The sequence below is a fragment of the Stegodyphus dumicola genome, chromosome X1, assembly GCF_044657685.1.
Source record: "Stegodyphus dumicola isolate Sdum_Otavi_A_Nest chromosome X1, ASM4465768v1".
Taxonomy (NCBI): Eukaryota; Metazoa; Arthropoda; class Arachnida; order Araneae; family Eresidae; genus Stegodyphus; species Stegodyphus dumicola.
Window position 1 is genome coordinate 54,759,963 of NC_140780.1, and position 25,488 is coordinate 54,785,450.

Genomic DNA, 25,488 nt, shown 5'->3' on the forward strand with positions numbered 1-25,488 from the left:
ACTCGGATATTAAGATGATAACAATTAAGAAATCTAAGTAAAATAAATTTAATCATACCTGATAGCCAAAATGTAATACTAAGTTCACAATACAAGCTCCAATTATATTTCCAACAGATGGACATGCACCCCACACTCCCATCACAAATCCACGGCTGTTAAGATATGCACTTATTTTATTTAGAGATTATAATACAAGTTAATCATGAGATTAATACAAGTTTCATTATTTTTAATTATTTATATGCACATAACACACACACACACACACACACATATATATATATATATAACAACATTCAACAAGTGAAGATCTCATAACCAAATTTATTTTTAGCACAAATAATGGAACATTATGCTTTATGAAGTGTAGTTGCTTGTAGCAGAACACTTGAAAAATAATACCAGTTTGGGGTAGACTGAAAAAACTTTCACAATTTGTAACACCCCATTTGCAAACATAACTTTTTGGAGCAGCAGGCAATGAAAATTCAAATAATTTCCGATATGCACAAATGTATATGAAATTTGTTAATATATGAATTCGATATTTTGTGTCTTTACAAAATGTCAGCAATTATCTAGAAGCAAATACAAATTTTTAATTCTGAGTTTATAAGGTATTTCTCCCACCTTCTTGGCATGCCTCTGTGGTGTGGTGGTCCGCACGCTGGGTGCGTATTCCAGAGGTCCATGGTTCGATTCCTGGAGAAGGCATCATTAATTTTTCATTTTGCCTGCTTCCAAAAATACCTAATATCTCTACAGTGGCACCCAAACTAAAAAGGGTGGTGGATGATGATTCTCCCCACCCAGGATTTGATGACTGGGTCCCCTAAAATTCCCAATCGCTCTTTAAAAGGGGAAGTATATAAGGTATTTATCCCGCTTTCTTGGCATGCATTTATGGTGTGGTGGTCTGCACGCTAGGCGCATATTCCAGAGGCCCACAGGTCGATTCCCAGGGAAGGTGTTGCTAATTTTTCATCCTGCTTGCTTCCAAAAATACCTAATGTCTCTACAAGTTATGAAGCATTATGTTAGTTTAGTCCGCCTTATTTCAAAACTCACTACAGAAATTATACATTATTTTATCTCAAAAGGAAAACGATAAAAAAATTCAAGAATAGTTTAATTTTGTCATATGCAAAAATGTAATACAAAATCAAAATGAATAATATTTAACATGCAGAAAAATTAGAAAAAGTTATTAATTCTTCAAACTGAAATTCAAGCTTTATAACTCAGGAGCTATAGATTTCCTCTCAGCTTTCATCATTTCTACGTTTTTGGCACTGGATTGTTTACCTTTAGACATGAAAGGTAAACTACTAAATTATCTTCTTAGCTTATGTTTTCCACAGGTGGATGAGGCAAAACCATGTCAGATCACAAATTCCTTAATTTGTAAATAGTGCATACAGAATACAATAAAATTCCGAAAGTACGCAACTGCTTTATCCATGAATACTTGTGATTTACATTCAGTTTTGATTGTAAACAACCAAAAAAAAAAAAAAAAAATTGCATTTTCAGATTATTTAGCATATCAAACTTAATGGCATTCTTTTCTTGCACATATATTAGAAAAAAAAGCATTTTAACATGCATCACATTTATAATAGAGATGGGCTAAAAAATTAACTTATTTTATCATTCAAGATATTTATTATTTTTTGTGCCCATTTCAGTGGTTTATTTTTATAATAAATTTGCATCATGAATCTCGGCAAATTTTTTACTTTGTACTAATCCATATTCTTGGATGCATATTTTACTATCTTTTATTATTAATTTTGAATTCATGTAGCTCATTTTAACGCTTAGTGCTCCGCTACAGAGCCGTCCATCATTTGTTCCATAATGTCGTAGGCTCCGCTGCGGAGCCCAATGTTTTTAGCATGATTAGGCTTAAGATGATACAGAATCGTCGGCATTGGCAATTGTTATCTGTAGTTAAAATGTGCTCAGTCTCGCTACTGTTACGATTGAAGCGGAGCCCAATGTTTTTAGCATGATTAGGCTTAAGATGTTACAGAATCGTCGGCATTGGCAATTGCTATCTGTAGTTAAAATATGCTCAGTCTTGCTACTGTTACGATTGAAACATTATTTAACCCATTTTATAGTTAGCAACATGAAGAAAAATAATTATTGTGATAAGAATATAGAGTTGAGTGATAGTGAAGATGTGTTTGATTTTTCATTGTTAGAAGATATTGTGGAAGACAATGTTGATTATAATTCTGACACTTCAAGTAGTGATTCCAAAATTATACTACCAAAGAGACAACGAATGGTAGTTATTGAAAGTGAAAGTGAAGAGTAGCCAGAAGACTTAGATGAATGGCGCAATGTCAAGGAAGAATTAAGATATTCCGGATAGTTTAGTCCATTTTAGTGTATCGCCAAAGGTCATTGGACCAAATTCTTACAAATATTGTACAGCCAACACAATATTTCAAATTATTTTTCACAAACGAATTGGTAAATGAAATTATAAAAAAACCAACAATTACACAAATGTTCTAAAGAATAAAGAAATATCTAGTGATTCTATTTGGAAACTATTCTATTTGGCGTGCGATGCAAGAGGGCGAGTTTTGGGCTTTTATTGGAGTTATTATCAATATGAGGACAATACCCCTGGCGAATATGCAGGATTATTGGTCAATTAAGGAGAATAGTCACATCCCTTTCTTTATTTTTTACTATATATTAAAAATATTTTAGTATTAAATATTAAAACTATTATATTAATATTATATTAATTAAAATAATATAGATATATATTAAAAATATTTTAGTGTTATTAACACATGAGCAATATAGTAAAATTAATAGATATACAATACAATATCAAGCATTATTTTGAAAAGCAGATGTATACTGCTTTCAATACAGAAACAAATCATGTTCTTTTACTTATACTTTTGTTGATTAATTCATAATGATACCAAAATAGCTAAACTTTAATTAACAGAAAAGGTAAATAAGCAAGTTTCCTTTTTATTTTAAAAAATCTTTTCTTTTTTATTCTAATTTTTTTTATCTTTAAAATTCTACCAATACCACTTAAGGGGGGATTCTTGCCTGTTTATCATGACTGGATAATTTTAAGGTAAAAAAGAAATTTTTACCAGTGTTGTACAATAGTAGATAATGAATGTAAAACTGTTTACATATTTTTTGGCAAAATATTTACAAGAAAGAGATTTATGCAGATATTCTGGATGCTACATTTAAAAACACCGGATCCTGCAAAAATGTGCTGGAGTTGCTGGTAGGCAGTGGTACAAAAACGTGCGGAGCGCTAAGGGTTAAAATTATATATTTCATGCATTTATGTGTCCACAACTTTTCAGATTCAAATTTTAATGCTCTGCACAAACATTGGTATTGTCATAGTGATGGGCCCAGGCTCAAAGATGCTTGCAAGCATATAGTGTCTGTGCAGAAAAGAAGCACTCAAAATACATGACAAGCCATTTGAGATGTTAGTAGTAAGGGGAGATGGGTGGAAGATCCTTAGACCACTCTCCGGGATGTCCTTTCTCAAAATTAGGCTGGAATTGCAGTTAGTGCCGTGAGACTATACCCTGTATGATCAATGGTGAATTTCTGGTGTTCCACCCACTTCTTTTTGTACCACAGAAAATAAGGATAAATTCTTGAAAACAGCACATATAAAAATTCTTCTTGCAGAAAAAAAGAAAAAAAAAAAAGAAAAGAAAAGAAAACATGATGAAGAAAAAGAAGCTAAAAAAAAAGGAATTTTCTTTTAATAATGTAAAATTTCAATTCTAGCATTATTTTTGGCATCATTAATCCAAATATGGAAGCAAAAAACCTAATGGAAGAATTTGCCTATATAGAAATCATTACTTTTGAGGGCTTATTTATTTCATTTTTCTCATAAAAGCAAAAAAATTACTCAGGAAATAATTTCTTTGGTAGATACATAATTTTTCTACATGATATTCTTTAATGTATTTTTACTTCCTCAACAAACTTCCTTATCACTTCACTACATTCACTAACATTATTTTCTTTATATATAAGTATATTTAAAAATATATTAGTTTCACAGTAAATCAGCAAATCTTGATAAATAGTTTTTAAGGTATGAGTGTGCTTTTAGTTCATTATTTATGTGCAAATAATCCACAATTAGAGTAAAAATTAGAAAGCAAAATGTGTAAACAAAAGTTGTAAGGACATGACCTAATAATTGAAAAAATTACTTACCTGGAACACTATCATTCTAGAGGTATGCATATTATCAGAATTCTATGCAAGCAGGTAAAATACATACTGCATACTCATGGGATAAAATGAAAACGTTTATACACACATGAAAAAAGCTATATGAAAAAGACAAAACAAACCTTGATTTTCCAAACCAGTTGCCAATTACAGCAACCACAGTAGGCCAGCCTGTAGATTGCAACAATCCAGTTAAAGCCCAAAATACAACATACCACACTTTGTTATAGAAATGAAGCCATTCGCTTACCATTCCAAACATGAAAACCTTCAGAAAAATATTTTAGTATTATTAACACATTAGCAATATAGTAAAATTAAGAAATATACGATACAATATCAAGCATTATTTTGAAAAGCAGATGTATATTGCTTTCTATACAGAAACAAATCATGTTCTTTTACTTATACTTTTGTTGATTAATTCATAATGATACCATAATAGCTAAACTTTAATTAACAGAAAAGGTAAATAAGAAAGTTTCTTTTTTATTTAAAAAAAATCTTTCATCTTTTAAAAAATCTTTTCTTTTTTATTTTAATTTTTTTATCTTTAAAATTCTACCAGTACCACTTAAGGGGGGATTCTTGCCCGTTTATCATGACTGGATAATTTTAAGGTAAAAAAGAAATTTTTACCAGTGTTCTACAATATTAGATAATGAATGTAAAACTGCTTACATATTTTTATATGTGTTTAAAATAACTGCCAGGGTGATAAAAATAAAACGGACTAGACCAAGAAAATGTTTTTAAACTTGACTGTCTTAAACCTGATTTCTATTATACTTCAAAGTAATCCCTTCAGCGTTTTATACCTCAGGTTCTAGCAACTGCATCATGAATGGTCTATTCTCTCGAAATTTTCTAATCAAAAAGTCTAGCAGCCTCAAGTGCCCTCACAGTCATATTTTAGGGGAAGTTGAAGGGTTTACAATCCCCAAAAATGTTTGATACCTACATTAATCTTTCTTTTCGAATTTGTGATAAAAAATTTTGAGAAAAAAAACCTAAATGAAGAGCAAATAAACAGGTGAAAAAAATGTACTTCATTATTTTCCCAAGAAACAAAAGGCTACAGGAAGTGCTTCTTTAATGACTGATCAATTCGAAAGGAAAATTTATCAGTAATAAGATATACAACAACCGATCATTTTGCGAATGGGTAAAGCCAGATGGAAGAACTTAAGAGTACAGTTTTGCCATTTTGACCTGCAATGAAGCAAGTCATAATCCAGAATCAAATCAATGAACATATAGCTGTTACTGTTCTACTAAATAATGACACAAACTGGAGCTAGAAATTTTATTTGGTGACCTACAAATATTTTATAAGTGAGAATACAGAAACATCTAACACACATTTTCAATCTGAATGCTTGTAAAACTTTAAGCGGCTTCCTTATTTTTAAAAGGCTAAAGGTGTTTATTGTTTCGCACGTGCACTATTTTTAACTGATGAAGAAGTGGATAAGGGAAAACATGAAAAAAATTGGAACTTTTGTCATGCAGCCCTACTGAAATTTAAAAAAGGCACTGGAATTTATTAGATGTCGTGAAAAACCAATTTACTCCAAAAATGCAATATTGGCAGAAAGTAATATTGTAGTAATATTATTAAAAATAAAATAGAATAAATTAACAACTAGATACGAAAAAAAAAAGATAGAGGCAAAGGAAAATACAGAGAAACTTATACCTATTAATAGAAACAAAACCACACATTTTTGTCGACAGCAAGACCAGTAATGATCAGAGTCTATAAATTTCACAATGCCCGAGGAAAATGAAAGAAGATTTTTGAAGATTGCTAATATTTAGAGCCAATGGAGATCAAAAATTAAAAAAGCCATTTACTACTGTCAGCAAAAATTCCTCCCTGGGGGTTGACTCAGGAGAATTCCTGGGAAGTACTGGCTAGGATCTGTACTTAGACAGTCTCAATCATGGGGGGGGGGGGGGGTATATAATTTGACTTCACAGGACTAGAACCCGAGTATTGTAATTAGGTTGGTTCAGGCTTGGCAGGGACTGTTCTGGTACTGCCGTGTCTGTTCCTCTGGCTGTGGTTTAGCTATATCGTTTGTAGATCGGACCTTTTTGACGGGGCTTTGGCCCTCAGAGTTCCAGTGACAGGGACCGACAGAGTAAGGCAAGGCACTGAGAACGAATCTTTTTGATGCTGAAGGAGTGGTGCCCCAAGGCAAAGATGATTACGCAACCCCTATTTTGTATTAAGTTTCAATGTTTTCATTCTTGCTGGGACTATGTATAAAGCAGGGCAGGGACTGTGGGGTCTTTGGAGTTTGGATGTCTCAACCCCGATAAGGCTTGTTCCAGGATGGGGATCCATCTCTAGCGCCCTGTCAGCAAAAATTGCTTTAGAAACTAGCCCCAAAATACAAAATGAATTAATAACCTCATTTGACTTCTTTACATAAAGAAATGTAATTAAGAAAGAGAGTTAATGAAAACCAGGTCTATTCGGAATTAGCCAAAGAAACAAGTGACATTTCGCAAATAGACCAATTTTCACTTTGTATAGGGTATGTGAGTAATGATAAAAATAATATACCATTTATAATGGAGGAATTTTTATCATTTATTTCAGAATATGCTGTTTCTGGTGAAGCTCTTGCAAATGCAATTAATGAAAAATTTATTGACTCTGGTATACAAATACAGCATTTAAGAGGGCAAAGTCGTCGTACAGCATCAGTAAAGAGAGCAGATTTTGAGAAGTGCAATCTATTATATGAAATGTATATTCAAAAGCCCGAAATGTTATTGAAATTATTTCCGAAATAAGCATTCTTTTCTTTTAAATCAGAAACACACTGAAGTGTTCGAAGATAAAACTAAAAAGTTTATTCCTTCAATGAAAAAGAAGTGAATTTAAAAAAGTCTGCAAAACTACATAGTGTGAAAGACAATAAAAGACATTTCTTTGTAAAGAAATTCTAGAACCAATTGTTGCATCTTTGGAAATTAAAGAAATATTTGATTAGCCTCAAAAAATATTTTGGTGTTAATAAGTGTTAATAAGTATAAGTTTATACCGTATCAAAATTATGACAAACTGCCTATTTAGATGTTGCAACTGAAACACACAGTAAAAGATGTTTCTCTTATTTCTTCTGAATTGAAGACAAAATGCAGACACTGAATTCAGTGCTGTACATCTTTTTCACAGCAAAGTCGCATGTAATGTCATGCATTCAGACATCAGCAGGTCACCCGAGTGCATACATATATTTTCTGCATGATTTACTAATAGTTTTGGGCATTGTTAAATGACATGCCAATCATTCTTTTAAAGTGACTAAAGTCATTCTTATCTGAATGCGCCTTTTCTATCTCCTTTATTTAGCATCAACGTTTAGGTATTGATGCTTGCAGTTGCAATCTTGTCCTAACGAGAAACTACACATAATGGATGAAACCGCACAAAGATCCCCAAGAGAGAAGTAATAACTTCACTTAAATAGGTTACTGTTAATGCTGTAGCAGCCTACGTGGCAGGGGAAAAGGAAATCCATTCCAACAGAAGTTCATATACATGGGCGTTTTAGATGTTTGAGGGGAACAGATTTCGGCCTCCCTCGATGCAAAAGAGTTAACTAAAGAAATGTGTGATAATTTGAATATACAAATGCTTATTCCAAGAATGATCAAATTTCAAAAATACTATTGTAGCATATCCACAACAGATGTGGAAATCTATTACCACACATCAATTTTCAAACTTTTCATTGGTGATTTTTCTCTCTTCATTTAGTGACACATTCCTTGTCCATGGATTGGATTATTTAATGATGGCAAAGTACACAAGGGCTATCTGCCTAAAGGGAGGGATGCCTTCGTGGAGGACTTTCTAAGGGAAACTGTCTTGTATACACGTTACACATGGGAAAAACCACGAAAACACCCATGCAGCCAGCCCGTTTGTGGGATTTGAATCTCCCTTGTCCACGAAACACTAATAATTTCACTTTAGGATATTTTACTAGAAGGATATAACATGCCGTAAGATTTTATTGAGGAATACACGATGCTCCTGAACCTCATGAAGATTTACTGAAAGGAGAATGGTCAATATGGCAACAAAAACAGCAAACCAAACAAGATATACCTAACTTCAGGCATTACCAAATTATGATGTAAATAATTTTCCCAACATTCAGTCTTTCTTACTGATTTTGGCAAAGCTACTAGTTTTCATTGAAACAGTTGAGAGAGTTTTTCGAAAAAAAAAAAAGTCTATTTTAGAAATACTACAAATGAAGAATGTCTCACTAGTTTATCTCTGCTTTCAATTCATCATTATTAAAGCACTGAACAGGACTGTAATGTATTTTCACAAAAAATGCTTTCATGTGGGACCGCAAACTTTATTATATTATGTGAGAGAAAAATACTGGTCCATAAATGGGAGAAATACAGTCAAAAGTCGTTAATCCGGACCTCAAAGCTACAAACTTTCTGCACATGCATCAACGCATAATGCGTTCACGCATGTGCATTATACCTTTACCCATGCGCATATTACATTTACGCATGCGCAATTAATGTATAACGGACAGTATAAGATAAGCTAAAATTATCTAATTATCTATTTCAGTTAATGTTGCAGATTACGTTGTTCCTTAATCTTCGAATTGGATCCGGCTTATTATTTTTTGCAGACTGTTAGAGCAATTTTATAAAAGTAAGCTTGAACTTTCGATTACGTCAAATAGAATTTCCAATGCTGGAGCTGCCAAAGGATCTACAAAGCAAAAGTATGCTTCAATGTCCATCAAACAAAAAGTAGAATTGCTGCAAAAAATGGATAAAGGTATATCCTTTGTTTCTCTAACCATTCCGAAATCTGTTTATCAATTTCACACTGCTCTGCGGAGAGGGGGGGGGATGTCGTTGCACGCAATGAACTGGAAGTTGATCTGTCAGCACAATCTTTATCTTCAGGGCAGATGTTTTTATTTTATTTGGCTTATAATTCTTTACTAAATGTAGTATTTCATCTCGATGTACTCCGTCTTTGATATGATTTAAATCAAATTCCTCGTCATTATAATTTGCTTCTGATAGTGAAGAAAGTGACACAGAGGTTATTGAAAACGAAAAAATTTCGATTGACAAATTAGTTGGTATTCTCAACACAGCAATTATAGGACTTGAACAGCGGAACTTTGTAACTGAACAAGAAATTATGTCTGTTTATAGAATTAAAGAGAATGTATTATCACATAAAACGAAGCAACTTAAACAACTTACATTGAAAGAAATGTTTAATAAAGTAAACAAATAAATATTAAGCTTTTTTTTTTTTTTTTTTTTGTAAATTTTGATACCTTTTAGATCATAATTGTTCTTTATTTCATAAATTACGGTTTCATATTTTTAATTTTATAATTTCTGCATGCCATCTTACTAGATTTAAACTGATGATCTATAATCCGGAAAAATCGATAATCCGGAATCGTCGAAGTCCCGACGAGTCCGGATTAAAGACTTTTGACTGTATTTGCAGAAAGATTTGCCATCAGTGTGAGTAGAAGGATTTGCCTAGGACAATAATGCTGTTATAGATCATTTTCGGCAAAAATCATGATGATTAAATCTTTGTTACATATTTATTAAAAATATGAATAAAAATGCCCTTTCATATCTAACATTTAAATCACATTTAATGTGCTTTCTGAAAATTACAAAATTCCAGATACTGTCAGTCATAGTACCTCCTGAAATTAAATTCTAGCTTCAGCCACGGATTTTCTCTATGGAGTTAAAATGGAAACTCTTCAAGCTATAGATTAGAATCAGAAATTGATTTATATATAATAATCAGTATTAAAAAAATGTCAGACACTAAGAATAAAAGGTTTGCAGTTTTTCATTTAGCATATCAAACCAAAAGAAACGTGTATTGGACTTGATGGCATGCTTTATATTTGCAATGTTTCCATGTACCGCTGTGCATTAATTGTAGAGCCATATTCTGGAAAGATAATCAGTAGCGATCCCTTGCAATTAAAGGGAAAAAATCAGCATGACTTTCTTCGAGCTGAAGTGCAGAGCTTTGGATTTTTTTTGTTGATATGAACCCATGGGCTTCCATTGTTGACTCTTGACACTTGCTCTCTGGCTCAAAATGATGGCACTATGTTTAATCTGCCATGCCAATACGGGACAGAAAATGATATTCCTCATCATGATACCATTCCAGGTGCTACAGGATGTTAACATTCTGTTCAACTTCTGCTCCTTGGTCAAGCTGTGGAGAACCCGCTGCATACAGATTTTCCGGAACTTGAGAGAGAGATGCTTTGTCAAGATAGCATGAGCGATACCATGACTAATGCTCCAAAATGAGTCAAATATCTTCAATTGTCCACTGTCAGTCTTCTCTGATGGCAGCAACCACAGCAATGACAGGAAAGGTAATGACACAATGAGCTTGTCCTGGCCAACTGTTGTCTTCCAATGACAACCGTCTTGATATCATTTATTCCATTCAAACATATATACTGTATTTGCGAATGTGCACATTATATACTGTATTTGCGAATACACAGTAGACATTCGGGAATGAATTTCACCTTCTGACATTTCTTCTGCAGTCAAAAACTCACTACAGCATGCTGTTCCTCTTTCCTGGCCTCCATAATGATGGAAGAAGACACACACACTACTCGCTGACCTCACTTCAAGCATGTCTAACAGACAAATGATACAGTGGTGAGCATTTGCACTGTTTCTTCCCAATTCCCAACAGAGGGCACTTCTATATGCAAATCTTCCTGCTTTACCAAATTCTGTGCCATGCTTGTTACATAGTCTATCTGGTTTTCCTTTGACTGTCCCTTATACATGAAATGCACTGTCAGATTACCCCAGACATCCAACAGATGTCAACAGAGTTGGTGCCATCACGTTACAAGACAGTGTCCACTTATGTCATATGAAAGATCATGCAGACACCAGCATGAAACCCATCCTCACCTATTACATTTCTCCAATTTATCTGCCACTGATTACTCATTCCCTCTTCTGCCATCATGATTGCTTCTTAGCTTCTAACTAAAGATTAGAAATTCTGATGATGACAGCAAGGATAGCATACAGTAGACAACTTATTCATATAACAAATTCCTGACTTCCTTCATCAAGAAAATTTAGTCATTGATAGAATGATGCTGGACACCAAGGAAGACTATTCTGACTAACTGCACATTGCTTATGTTTGTTACTTAGCATTTGATAGAAACATAAGTGTAAGACATTTCAGTATCATGAACCCTATACTTGAAAGCAAGTGCTGAATTTTAAAAGCCAGGCAAACAGGAATAATTTTTATGCTATTTTATTATAAAACATTAATAATATCTTTATTTGTGTATTTTCATTTAACATAAAAAACAAAAGTTTTTACAGTCATTAAAACTGGAAATAACATACGTCTGCTTTACTACACCACAACGATAAACAAAGTATTAAAGTAATAAAAGAATTATACATGAAATAATAAAAGCTTTATCCTTTTATTTTTAGTACCATTACCCCCAAAATTCGCTTACAGCTGCTATAATACTTAACTAAAGAAATTTTACTCTGGGGAAACTACTGCTTTAATTATTAAATGCAAACACACACACACACACACACACACACACACACACACACACACACACACAAAAAAAAAAAAAAAAAAAAAAAAAAAACACCGTCACAAAAGAAAGAAACCTTACTGTTAAAGAAGATGAACACATTCCAAATGCAAGCACAAATTTCAGGTTCAATCTGTCACCAACAGCACCACTAATAAATAAACCCTAGAGAATTACAATAATCATTTTATTCTTTATTACAGATTTCAGTTTCATCAAAACTAAAACAGATTACATAAGAATGAGCTACAAAATTCTGCAGAAAACAGCTTTTTAAAAGTATATTTATAAACAGATCAGTAAAGGGCTTATATAAAAATTTGTATATTCTCCATATCTTTTATAACTATGCATATTGATATTTATGAAAAAATAACTTTGTATATTCTTAAAGAAATCATTAGCAAAACTAAAAAATTCATGCTTCCTTTGAGTTTTAATATATAAAAATCCCGTACAAATGTTTATACAGAGGAATCATGATTCATGAACAGTTTGGTGTATGAACAAATTATCTAATCCATCTTATTATTATCTGCTAGTACTCAAGCTGTTTTACACAACTACCTAAAAGGTGAAAAGAAAACAAATAATCAGAAAATATCTTGGACGGATGAGGCCATTGAGAAATGTAAACAAGCTACAGTAAACATTGCTCTTCTCTCTCATCCCACCCCAGCCTTACCTTTTTCGTTGTGCACAGATGCTTCAGATTCGACAGTTGGTTCAGTTTTACAACAATTTGAAAATGGTAGTTGGAAACCAATCAGAGTTTTTTTTCCAAGAAACTTAACGTTATACAACAAAATTACAGTACATGCGATCAAAATTACAGTACATGCGATCGTAAACTTCTCACAATTTATCTTTCCATTAAATATTTCAAACATTTGTTATAAGGACGAAAATTCATAGTGTATATTGACCACAAACCCTTAATCTATGCTTTTTCCCCAAAACCAGAGCACATCTAAGACAAATTAAGCAACTCTAATACATTTCAGAATTTACAACAGAGATTAGGTAATAGGGGGAGCAGAAAGTAATGTCATTTCTGTGCATGTCGACAACAACATGCTGAAGGTAGAGGTGGAAGCAAATCCATGTCAAACCCTCTTAACCAACCTTGGTCAACCATCCAAGAACATTTAAAGCAGAATGGTGTGGTGTATTTAATTATGGCAAAGAACACTAGGGCTATCTGCCTAAGGGGAGGGATGCCTTCGTGGAGGACTTTCTAAGGAAAACTGGCTCGTATACACATTACACATGGGGAAAATCACAAAAACACCCATGCAGCCAGCCCGTTCGCTGGATTCGAACCTCGGACCGAACTACCAGTGTTCAGCGACTTTACCGCTCGGCCGCTGGTGGGCCTTAAAGCAGAATGGAAAAATAAGCAAAGCAGGTGTTTGAGTCCTCCATAATCTGCCCGAAGAGAACAAAGCCAACCAATCCATCACATGCAATGCATTGCTTCAATGAGACACCATACAGAATCTTTTTTGATCATTTGATTACTGGAGACAAAAAATGGGACCTATATGATAATCCAAAATGCAAAAGGCAGTTTTAATAGGGGTTACAAAGGGTTTACATCCCAAAAAAGGGGCTTCTGTGTGTTTGGTGGAGTATTCGCAGAAGTGTTCATTTTGAATTGCTGAAACCTGGACAAACTGTTAATGCAGATCTTTAGTGTGAACAATTGGATCGAGTGAACCAATCTTTAATCAAAAAATATCTGGCGATTGTCAATAGAAAAGGCATCATTTTGCAACACGACAATGCAAGACCGCACAGTGCAAGACGGACACTGGAAAAAATTTATGAATTGGGATGGGAGGTGCAGCATCAATCCACCATACTCGCCGATATCATACACTCGGATTTCCATTTATTCCGATCCCTACAACATTTCCTTAGTGGCAAAAAATTTGAAAATGTGAATGATGTCCAAAATGCCATCTTGAGTTATTTTACTCAAAAACCAATTGATTTATATCGGTCCGGGGATTGAAAATCTGCACACTAGATGGAAAAAGGTTGTTGATAATGAGGGTTATTACATTATTGATTAAAAATAAAAACGTGTTAAAAATTTATTCGTGTGAATTTAATGTAAGAAAGTGACATTACTTTCTGGTCCCCCTATTACATTACAGGAGAAAATAATATTGTAGCGGATACATTATCCAGAATTGAAGAAATTGCCTTAATTAATTATGACAAAATTGTCGAAGAACAAAAGCGAGATGATGAATTTAAGACATTGCCTACAAATTTGACTTTTAAACAGTTTTCCCTTCCATCCAGAAAAAAATATGGTGTTATACCTCAAGACAGCATGTTAAATCCCATATACCAAAGAGTTATTGTACGAAAATTTCATCAATTTCATGGATTATCCCATGCTGGAATCAAATCAACAATAAAATTACTCTCTTCAAAATTTGGTCAAATATCAAAAAGGATGTTCAGCATTGGGTGAAATCTTGTATTCCATGTCAAAAATCTAAAACATCCTAGCATATGAAATCCATAACTGGCAGATACCAAAAGACATCAGAAAGATTTCAAGAAGTACACATTGATCTTGTTGGTCCATTACCACCATTAAATGGTAACACCTACTGTATAACATGTATAGATAGATACAAATTGGATGGAAGCTAGTCTACTCAAAAACATCTTGCAGAAACTGTAGCAAAAGCTTTCTATAGCAATTGGATAGAAAAATTTGGAATACCCTTGTATCTAATAACTGATTGAGACTCAATTTTCATCTGAAATATATCAAACCCTGTCAAGAATCTGTGGCATTAAGCTTTCAAACACTACAGCCTATCACCTGCAGTGCAACAGCAAGTTAGAACGGCTCCACCGATCAATAAAGGCTGCTTTAACAGCCCATAATAATAAAATATACCCTTGTATCTAATAACTGATTGAGAAACACAATTTTCATCTGAAATATTTCAAACCCTGTCAAGAATCTGTGGCATTAAGTTTTCAAACGCTACAGCCTATCACCTGCAGTGCAACGGCAAGTTAGAACGGCTTCACAAATCAATAAAGGCTGCTGGTGTCAAACATTACCAGCGGTTCTTTTAGGGATGGAATTACCAACAGTTCTTTTAGGTATGGTCTTTCCTACGAACTGCAATCCACAATGATACTAACTGTACTACAGCAGAAATGGTATATGGAGAAAATATTAAACTTCCTGGAGAATTCTTTGAACAGAAAATAAGTCACACACCACCCGGAATTTTTATACATACATATATATATATATATATATATATGGAATTAATTCAACTGAAGGGAATACAATAGAAAGGCATCCCTAAATTATTTGTACGTAAAGATTTAGAATCAGCTTCTCATGTTTTTCTTCGCACTGACACAGTTCGGAAGCAACTCGAACCCCCATATGAAGATCCGTAATTGGTTATCAATCGTTCACTAAAATATTTTACTCTCAGGATAAAGAATAAAGAAGTAAATGTATCCATAAACAGACTGAAGCCAGCATATATTCTATCACAACAAATCCCTAAACAAGAGAAACTTAAGACTCCAAATTGTGTAAACAATGCTGATCAACCTTAAGTCAAATTAGCTTTAAACAATCCCAAACTGGTAGAATTCTTAAAACACTGCTGCGATTCAAAAACTGATATTTTATTTATATGTTAATTTTGTTATTATTTTGGTGATAAGCACCATTACTTCTTCCAATCTTTCTAACGTAACATTTGTTACTGGAAGGGGAGTGAATGTAACTGCATAAAATGTAAATAATTAGTTTAAAAGTAACACACAAATATTTTTATAATTATAAATGTTTACTTTGCATATTATTGTATTATCGTTTTTGGCAACAGTTTCTATCTTTGGAATTCAATTTGTTAAAATAACAGAAGATGAATTTTTGACTACTGAGTTGGTGAATAAAATTATATTTTGTGTTGATACGGTAATCGTTTTTATCTTTTTGTAATTTAATCAAACATCCTTGGAATTGTAAGATTTTGTCTGCATCTTATTACATTGTATCAAGTGAGGATTCATAACAGGTGTACTTATACACAGAGTTAATAAATAACTACTAGTTATTTGTTAGTTAAATAAATTTTCTCTTTACCACATATTATTTATTATTATTAATGTTATTATTGAAGTTTAAAATGACAGAAACTGAACAAAATGATACTTACAATAGCATAAGAAGTCATAAAAACAGTATCCAAAACACCTAAAAATAATGAAGCATCACTTGGATCTTTAAATAATTTATGACCATTCCAATTCTATAGGGATGAAAAACATATAACTTTAATACATTTTATTCATAATTAAAATGTAACATTAATTGAAAACTTATATCTTGCATTTTCTCTTATTATCTTAAATACTACTTTTAACAATGCAATTTTTTCTGAGATTTTAGTCACTATGATTAAAAATTTTTTTCACTGGTAGAATAGAATAAGAAACATCTGCAAAAATTTCTTATGGTAATGAGAAAGTTCAGAATTCTCGATGTTAAAGAATAAATCCCAGTTTAAATTTTTAAAAAGTGATACTGTGACTGAGTGAAAAGTTGGTGATTTAAACATTCCATATTCTAAATTTTTTATAAGTGTTCTAAATAAGCTTTAATTACTTTCCTTTCATGCTTCATGACAAATTTCTTTCTTTCAATTTCAAGACTAAATAATGCTCTGATGAATACAGCAGACACACATATAATCAGAAAAATCAGTATGTCTGAAAATCTACATCATCTTTCAACAGCACTTAATTCACTGTTTTCAGGTAACCCACCTCTTCTTTATTCATGTGAATAATGCCTAACAGAAAAGGCCTTTGCTTCTAATCCCAGCATTCAAACTAATGGTAATTCTAACCTATATGTAAATAGGGTTAATGCATAAAATAAAAGACTACTAAAATGGCTTAGTTAAAAATAAAAAAAGCTTTAAAAGTACCAAATATGGAAAAATTTTGTCAATTTGTTAACTTCAGATTTCCTACTTATATTTAAGAAATGAAAAATAAAATTATTAAGAAAGTCATTAAATCCAGATTCTAATGTATTTCACTTATTGAAAAATTTTAAATTTTCCTTCCATACATATTTCTAACATTAATTTTCTGCTTCAATTAAAGGATAAATACAGTGTTATGCAAAAACAAATGAAAATTATGATGTAATCACTAAAGAGTTCTAATCAATCCAGAAAAGTATATGAATATATTGCAATATCTTTACATAACAGAAAAACGAAATAGCTCCTCACATTTTATCAAACTTTAAAAAAAAAAAAAAATTTGTTAATACGGAATGTTCATGAAAATCAGTTTTAATTTCCTTTACAATTTCTGAAAAGAAATATTTTTAAAGAATATAAACTACTTTGATTATTTGCCCTCCCCCCATCAAAAAGTTATGAACTTTGCAGAGCATTCGCAAACTTATTTGCAATGTTTCTTTGAGTACCCTGATGTCTATTTCAATCATGCACCTAGTCTACTTTTTTACATTTTGCTTTTTTCCATAAAAGCAACACACACTTCTCAAAAGTAATTATGGTGATCGATGATTGTGTTCAGGGATAATCCCAGTTCTTCGTCACGGACTTTCACACATATATACACTGCTGGCCACCCAAATTGCAACACCATGAAAGACAAGAGATATCACAACAAAATTTATTTAGTAGATAACATGTTTACCAAGTATCAAATGATTAAATTTATACACTTCTGTGAAGTGTGGTTCCTTCCGGAATCAGTAGCCAGAGTAGCCGCCATTGTTGAGTATCATCGCTGCCACACGCCTCACCATTGATTCAAAGAGACTTTGGATGTGTTCTTGGGGTACAGCAAACCAAGCAGCTGCTATACGTTGCCAAAGTTGATCTAGTGTGGCAGCTTTGGATGTAATCTGAGTCAATCGTTCAGGAACCATGGACCACATGTTTTCTATCGGCGAAAGGTAAGGAGAGCGAGCCAGCCAGCCAGGGAAGCAATTCAATCTGGTGATTGATGAAGAACCCTTGGACAATGCATGCCACACGTGGTGGCACATTATCCTGTTGAAATATGGCTGTGGGCAAGCCCTGAAGGTAAGGAAGGACAACTGACTCTAACACCTCGAAGATGTAACGCTGGCTGTTTAAAGTGCCAGCAATGTGTACTAGAGGAGTGCAACAGTGATATCCAATACCGCCCCATAACCATAATACCCGGTGCAGAAACAATGTGGCGGTGCATAACGCAGCTGTTTAGCATCCTCTCTCCACAGTGTCTCCAGACTCAAATCCGACCATCGCGATGTTGCAGACAGAAATGTGATTCGTCAGTAAAGACAATTTCATTCCATTCTGCCGTCTACATCCTTCTTTCATCGCACCATTGGCAGCAGAAATGCCTGTGGTTATGCATCAAGGGAAAACGAAGCAATGGACGTCTTGCGGACCACTCTGCTGTAAACAGCGTCGAATGGTACGCGTAGACACTGGATGATGCGTTACAGACTGAATGTGCTGTGCTATGGTTCATGATGTGACTGAGCAAACCGTCACTGCCCTACACACAATGTTCCTGTCATCATGTCAAGTGGTGCACTGAGGTGGATGCAACCGAACACGTCGGTCCATCGTACCCTCTTGCATCCAACGTTCACATATCCGCATTACAATTGTTTGGTTTTGTCCAACATGACTACCAATTTCCCTGAAAGATAATCCACACTCTTGGTAGGCCACTATCCTTCCTCTGTCGAACTCAGATACTTGATCAAACGATAATCGCTGTTTACTACGAGGCATAATTGATCTTTTTTTTTTTTTTTTTTGACAAAACCACAAGAAAAACACAAATGCCGAACTTGAAATCGTCAAAAACTCCAAACCTTAAATAGCACTTTGAAGTGCCGCCACAGGCACTCAAGATGTGCGTCTGTGTTGAAATTCTAATCATTTGCATATTTCACCTCCGCTAATGCATGTTGTAAATTTCATGTTATTTGCATGCTTCCTTCACGGTGTTGCATTTATGGTGGCCAGCAGTGTATATTCCTTTGTCCAACAATAAGTAAAATGAACAGCTATTGCAAGATTGGCTACCATCAAACCAGATTGTAAAGAAATGCTATTGTAGTGGCCCAGTTATTGCATGAGAAATAATTATTTTTTATTTCATATATTTGTTCATGTGTTTAATTATTTTATAAAATTAACTTTAATATTTTGTTAATATTCATATTTATATTTCTTTTATGCTGAATGGCAATCAGTAGTTCATATTTATATTTAAATTTCTTTATGCTGAATGGCAACTAGTTCTTTTTTATGATTGCTAGGTTTTGGTTTCAAAACGTTGCTGTGCAAGTAGCGTCGCATTTCGTTAGCTGGAAAATAAAAAGCAATAAACTTAGCCATTTGTTTATAATTCATGATGTTCCTAATCATAAATTAATTTTGAACATTAGTAGCCAATGCCACATCATGGTGACCCGGGTTAATTTTCGAAATATCGACATATGACTCGTCTGAAACTGCTATGAAAGATGCGATGCAGTCACTGGAGCTTCATAAGGTGAGTGTACAAATACCTCTTTTTTGGACTGATAAACCAGAAATATGGTTTTTTTCAAGTTGAAGCTCAATTCAGAATTAGTAATATCGTTTCAAAAGAAGCGAAATTTAATTATTTAGTTTTACAGCTTGAACCTAAGTTCGTCGAAAATATTTGGGACATTGTAACGAACGATAGTGCCACAAAATATTCGGATGCTAAAATTAGGTTATTACATTTATTTAAAGAAAGTGAAAATGTAGAGATTAAACGTTTGATTACTGGTATCGAACTTGGAGACATAAAACCAAGCCAACTTTTGCAGAAGTTGAGATCAGTTGCTACTACAGATGTGTCTGAAAAATCTAATCAAAACTTTATGCCTGGAGAAGCTACCTGACTCAATAAAAAATATATTATTAGTTAGTGATGAAGATGTATCCAAGTTAGTGTCTACGGCAGATAAAATTAGTGATATGAATCAGAAACCAGAAGTATTTAGTGCTAATGCTCCTTCCGTTCCCGCAAATGATTTGTTGCAAAGAATTACCTCTCTTGAACAAAAAGTTGATCAAATAACCATTCGCTCAAGACGCAGGGATTCGGATTTACGTAATTCACGTTCACGATCTCGAAGCCGATCTCGTAAACGATATGACCCTGCTGGCAAATTTTGTTCTTATCATTTTCGATTTGGAGCAAAATGTATTCCAGAGAAATGCCAGCCTCGGTGTGCTTGGGTAAAAAAAGGATTCCAAAAACCAGGAAAACTCGAATCTGCAGATGAAGGATTGTCGCAAATTTCGTTTATTCATTTGTGACCGAAGATCAAATTTGCACTTTCTTATTGATAGCGGAGCTGACATAAGCATAATTCCTGCTACTTCACAGGATAAATGTAAAACTGAATGCAAACTGTATGCAGCTAATGGCACAGATATTTCCACTTGTGACATAAAAACGCTAACTCTTGATTTGGGATCACGTCGTGATTTTCAGTTTCCATTCATAATTGCTGATGTCACAAAAGGTATTTTAGGAGCTGACTTTCTTCACAAATATAAATTAATTATCAATATAAATAAGAAAAAATTAATTGATGGCGTAACACAGCTTTGTGTCCAATGTGATGTCGCTGCTATTTCCAGTGATTACTCAGTAACCACATTAAATAAATCCATAAAAATTTTCGATTTACTGTCGAAATATCCCGAAATTTCTAAACCTAACCTTTTTCCTACACAAATTCAACATGGTGTTACACATTTTATTACGACTGATGGTCAACCCGTTTATTCAAAGGCACGACAGCTCAATCCAAAACGCTTAGCTGTAGCTAAAGAGGAATTTAAATTTATGCTTGACAATGGAATAATTCGTCCATCAAACTCCCAGTGGTCAAGCCCCTTGCACCTTGTTATGAAAAAGGATGGTTCATATTGTCCTTGCGGGGACTACCGACAACTGAATGAGCAGACGATACCCAATCGACACCCAATTCCTTGCATTGAAGATTTTCATCATATTTTAAGAGTTACAATTTTTTTTTTTTTTTCCTAAAATTGATTTATTCAAAGCTTACTTTCAAATTCCCATTGCAGAAGAAGACAAATATAAAATGGCTATCATCACTATTAGTTTTCGAAAGATTACATACATTTGGGTTAAGAATTAATGCATTTGCTGTTCCACAAATCAAGTTTCTAAGCTACCTAATTACACCTAAGGTTTTCCGTCCTTTGCCAGAAAGAGTTCAAGATATTACTAACTACAAACGACCAGAAACAATTAATGAACTTAGAACTTTTCTTGGAATACTTAACTTTTATCGTTGTTACATAAAAGATGCAGCGAAGAATCAAGCATTGTTACATGCGTATCTTAAGGGAGCTAAAAAGAGGGACAAACGTAAAATCGAATGGACTGAAGAAACTGAAAAACAGTTTGAAAAGTGCAAGAATGACCTAGTGAACACGGCACTGTCGTCTTTTCCCAATTCTGAACTACCTCTGGCGTTATTTACAGATGCTTCAGATACGGCGATTGGCTCAGTGTTGCAAAAATACGAAAACTCCTCATGGAAAGGCAATAGCATTTTTTTCTAAAAAATTAAATGATACTCAAAATATAGCACCTATGATAGAGAACTATTATGCATATATCATTTAGTTAGACACTTTAAGCATTATCTAGAACAAGGATGTCAAACTCGCGGCCCACAACAAATATTTTTGCGGCCCGGCCAATATATCGGCAAATAATAATATATAATAATAAAATAACATATTGACGAAGAAAAAAATGAAATGTTTACTGCTAAGTAATTAACGATAATTTATTCAGAGTTGTTAGATTACTCACAGCGAGCTGACACACACACTACTTAAATTACAAATGCGTGTGAGTAGCTTGCGTTCAGCTACCTTCGGCTTTTGGGGAACACATGCACTCAGAACTTGTACGCATCCCCCGATAGCCGAATGTGGCCGAACTCATGGTCTCAGTTTTCCAATCATAGTTTTGTACGATATATTGGCGCATGCACTTTGCTTTATTATTAATTATTACTTAATTCATATTGTTACGGATTTCATAGTTATTTATTTATTTAGTTTTTTTTTTTATTTAGAATTGTAATTAGATTTGCTTCATGTTGCCTTAGCAACGCAGATGATTTTTGAAAAGACAGCTGCGTTGGAAGGTTAAAAATAGAACAGTGCGTGCATTTAATACCTAATAAATAAATATCTCGTAATTGCTGTTGCCATCCACAAAAATCCAGATATTTATAGATGTTTCCAGTATATTCGAGAAACTAATTATAAAGCTTATAAAAGCCGAGAACAAACAACTCATCTCAGTAGTAGCTGTAGTTCTAGCGAACTGTTTGTTTACTTAATGCTGTGATTGATTTGTAGCGATTTCGCTGCGAGATAGAATTAGTTTCTCTGTTTTGAATTGATTTTTGCTAAACGTTTGACATTTTGTGATATTGTTAGAATATTTTTGAAGAAATATTTCAGCATTTTGATTTATCTCTTGTGGAAAGAATAAATTTTTGTTAACTTTTTAACGTTAACCGTGTTTATTCCAGCCCTTTGTATTCAGTATGTCTATATCAAAACAAAGTGGTAGTAAAATTAAACAAAAAATCGCTGACGAACATAGAATATTCCAAGTAAAATGGGAATTAGAATATTTTTGCTGTGAGATAAAATAATCTGCTTGTACTATTAATGTACCAAAGTTATATAATATTAAACGTCATTACGAATAACACAAATCAAAATATAACAATTACGAAGGATTAATGAGAGAAGAAAAGTTGAAAGAGCTCAAGTTAGGAGTGAAAAAGCAACAGTCCTTGTTTAGTAAAGTATTGCAAGAAAGTGAAGCGGTGGTACATGCAAGCTACGTCTTGTCCGAGTTGATAGCTAAACATTCGAAGCCTTTTACTGAAGGTGATTTCATCAAGGAATGCCTAATGAAAGCTGGAGAAATTGTTTATCCTGGAAATGTGAAGGCTTTCCAATCAATTTCATTGTCTCGAAATACAGTTGCGGAAAGATTTACTGATTTAGCCACGAATTTAAGTGATCAGATCAAAGCTAAATCATCTAGTTTTGAAAATTTCTCCATTGCCTGTGATGAGAGCACGGACATTAGTGGCAAAACTCAATTAGCAATGTTTCTTCGTTCTTGTGACAAGAATTTTAACATTTTTGAGGAATTACTGGAACTAATATCGATGCCTGGTACTACCACAGGAGAAGATATATTTACTTGTGTTTTTGGACTTCTGCAGAAATACAATCTACCTTTGGCAAAATTCAATTCTGTAGCTACAGATGGCGTTCCATCAATGACCGGGAAAAACAAGGGCTTCATAGCATTACTAAGAAAAAAACTTAGTGAAATTCACGGTTCAAACATTCATCATATGCATTGTATTATACATCAAGAAGTTCTATGCACGAAAGTAATAAATATGGAGAATGTTTTGTCATATATAAAAAAAGTTATAAATTTTATAAGATCTCGAGGTTTAAATCAGCGTCAATTCACTGCTTTCTTACGTGAGTTAGATAGTGAATATTCGGGTTTGTCCTACTATACCAAGGTACGTTGGTTATCTTGCTCCAAGATTCTCAAACAATTCTGGGATTTGAAAGAAGAAATATGTCAGTTTTTAAAAACGAAAAATCAAGACGTAAGTTTGTTTTACGATCCAATATGGATACAAGATTTATCTTTCTTGGTTGATATAACCAAACACTTAACTGATTTAAATTTATCGTTACAAGGAAAAGATCATATCATTACGAACATGTTTGACATAATTAAAGCATTCAAATATCAACTAGTTCTTTGGGTAAAACAAATTAAAAATGAAGATTTGACGCACTTACCGACGTGCAGCATGAACAAATCAAGTTTAGATGACACTTCTTCGTATCAAAAATACGCAGAAAAAATTGCAAATTTAACAACTGAATTTGAAACGAGGTTTAATGATTTTAGTTTTCCCTCGAAGACAATTTTTTTTTTTTGTTTTCTTTGATTTTTCTCAATAAGTATTAACTCAGTATCCAGCCATATGCAAATGGAGGTGATCGAGATTCAATGCAACTCAAATTTGAAAGCAAAATTCATTGAAGTGGGCGTGCCTGAATTTTACAAATATTTACCAGCCAGGTTTGAAAATACTCGAAAATTCGCATATGAAATTATTTCCATGTTTGGTAGCACTTATCGGTGGGAGCAGTTATTTTCAGTCATGAAAGGTAATACGTCTCCTATTAGAAACCGTATTAATGATGCTCACCTTGGGTCAGCGTTGAAAGTTATCACTGCAAACAAAATTTCTCCCGAAATAGGAAAGATAATAGCAGAGAAGAGATGTCAAGTATCAGGACGTAAACATTAAATTTTTCTTGTTCTTTTCTATATAAATATATATATATGTTTATTATTGTATTATTCGAAATAAATCTATGTTTCTATGAATATTGATTTTTTTTTTTTTTTTTTTTTTTTTTTTTTTGCGGCCCGCCTAAAGTTAAACCTTGTTTGTTTGGCCCAAGTGTACCTATGAGTTTGACATCCCTGATCTAGAAGGAAGGTATTTACAATTTATACAGATCACAAGCCCTTAATATTTGCCTTTCGTCAAAAACTTTACAAAGCAGCACTTAGACAGGCTCGCCAACTTCAATACATCTCCGAGTTTTCGACTGATATCAAATATGTAAAAGGTGAGAATAATATTGTGGTGGATACATTATCTACAGTTAACAAAATTTCATCCATAGATTATGATAAAATAGCTGATAAACAAACTCAAGATGAAGAACTGAAGAGTTTGCAAACCACTACTTCCTTGAATTTAAAGCAATGTTCTATACCTTCGGGTAAATATTTGCGGTGTGATACATCAACTAAACATATTCGGCCGTATATTCCTCAAGCTTTCAGAAAACACGTCTTCGAATTGGAATTCATGGTTTATCACATCCAGGAATAAAATCGACTATGAAATTAATGACATCAAAATTCATTTGGCCTAACATAAAAAAATGATGTACAGTTGTGGACAAGAACCTGCATTCCTTGCCAAAAAGCTAAAATCAGTCGGCATACCAAAACAAAATTAGGTGAGTTTGAAGTACCACCAGGACGATTTTCTGTCAACCATATTGATCTCATTGGACCCCTTCCCCCATCTAAAGGGAATATTTATTGTCTTACTTGCATAGATAGGTTTCCAAATTGGATGAAAGCAATTCCTTTAGAAAATATTTCAGCTGAGAATGTCGCAAGAGCCTTTTATAGCAACTGGATTGTGCATTTCAGAACGCCAAGTAAACTCATTAGTGATCGTGGATCCCAATTTAAAAGTGATACATTACGAGCTTTATCCAAAATCTGTGGCATCAATTTACAACACACTACTGCCTACCACCCC

General features: G+C 33.5%; 1 protein-coding gene across 1 annotated transcript in view; it reads right to left on the reverse strand.

Annotated features, from left to right (window-relative positions):
- LOC118201211 (sugar phosphate exchanger 3-like) overlaps positions 1-25,488 on the reverse strand; it is a 69,919-nt gene that overhangs the window by 31,053 nt on the left and 13,378 nt on the right. Inside the window, exons 3-6 of the mRNA XM_035373270.2 lie at positions 16,157-16,249; positions 12,018-12,101; positions 4,389-4,534; positions 59-155 (exon numbers count right to left, since the gene is read on the reverse strand). Of these exons, the coding sequence (XP_035229161.1) occupies positions 59-155; positions 4,389-4,534; positions 12,018-12,101; positions 16,157-16,249 (420 nt within the window). The remainder of the gene's footprint in view (positions 1-58; positions 156-4,388; positions 4,535-12,017; positions 12,102-16,156; positions 16,250-25,488) is intronic.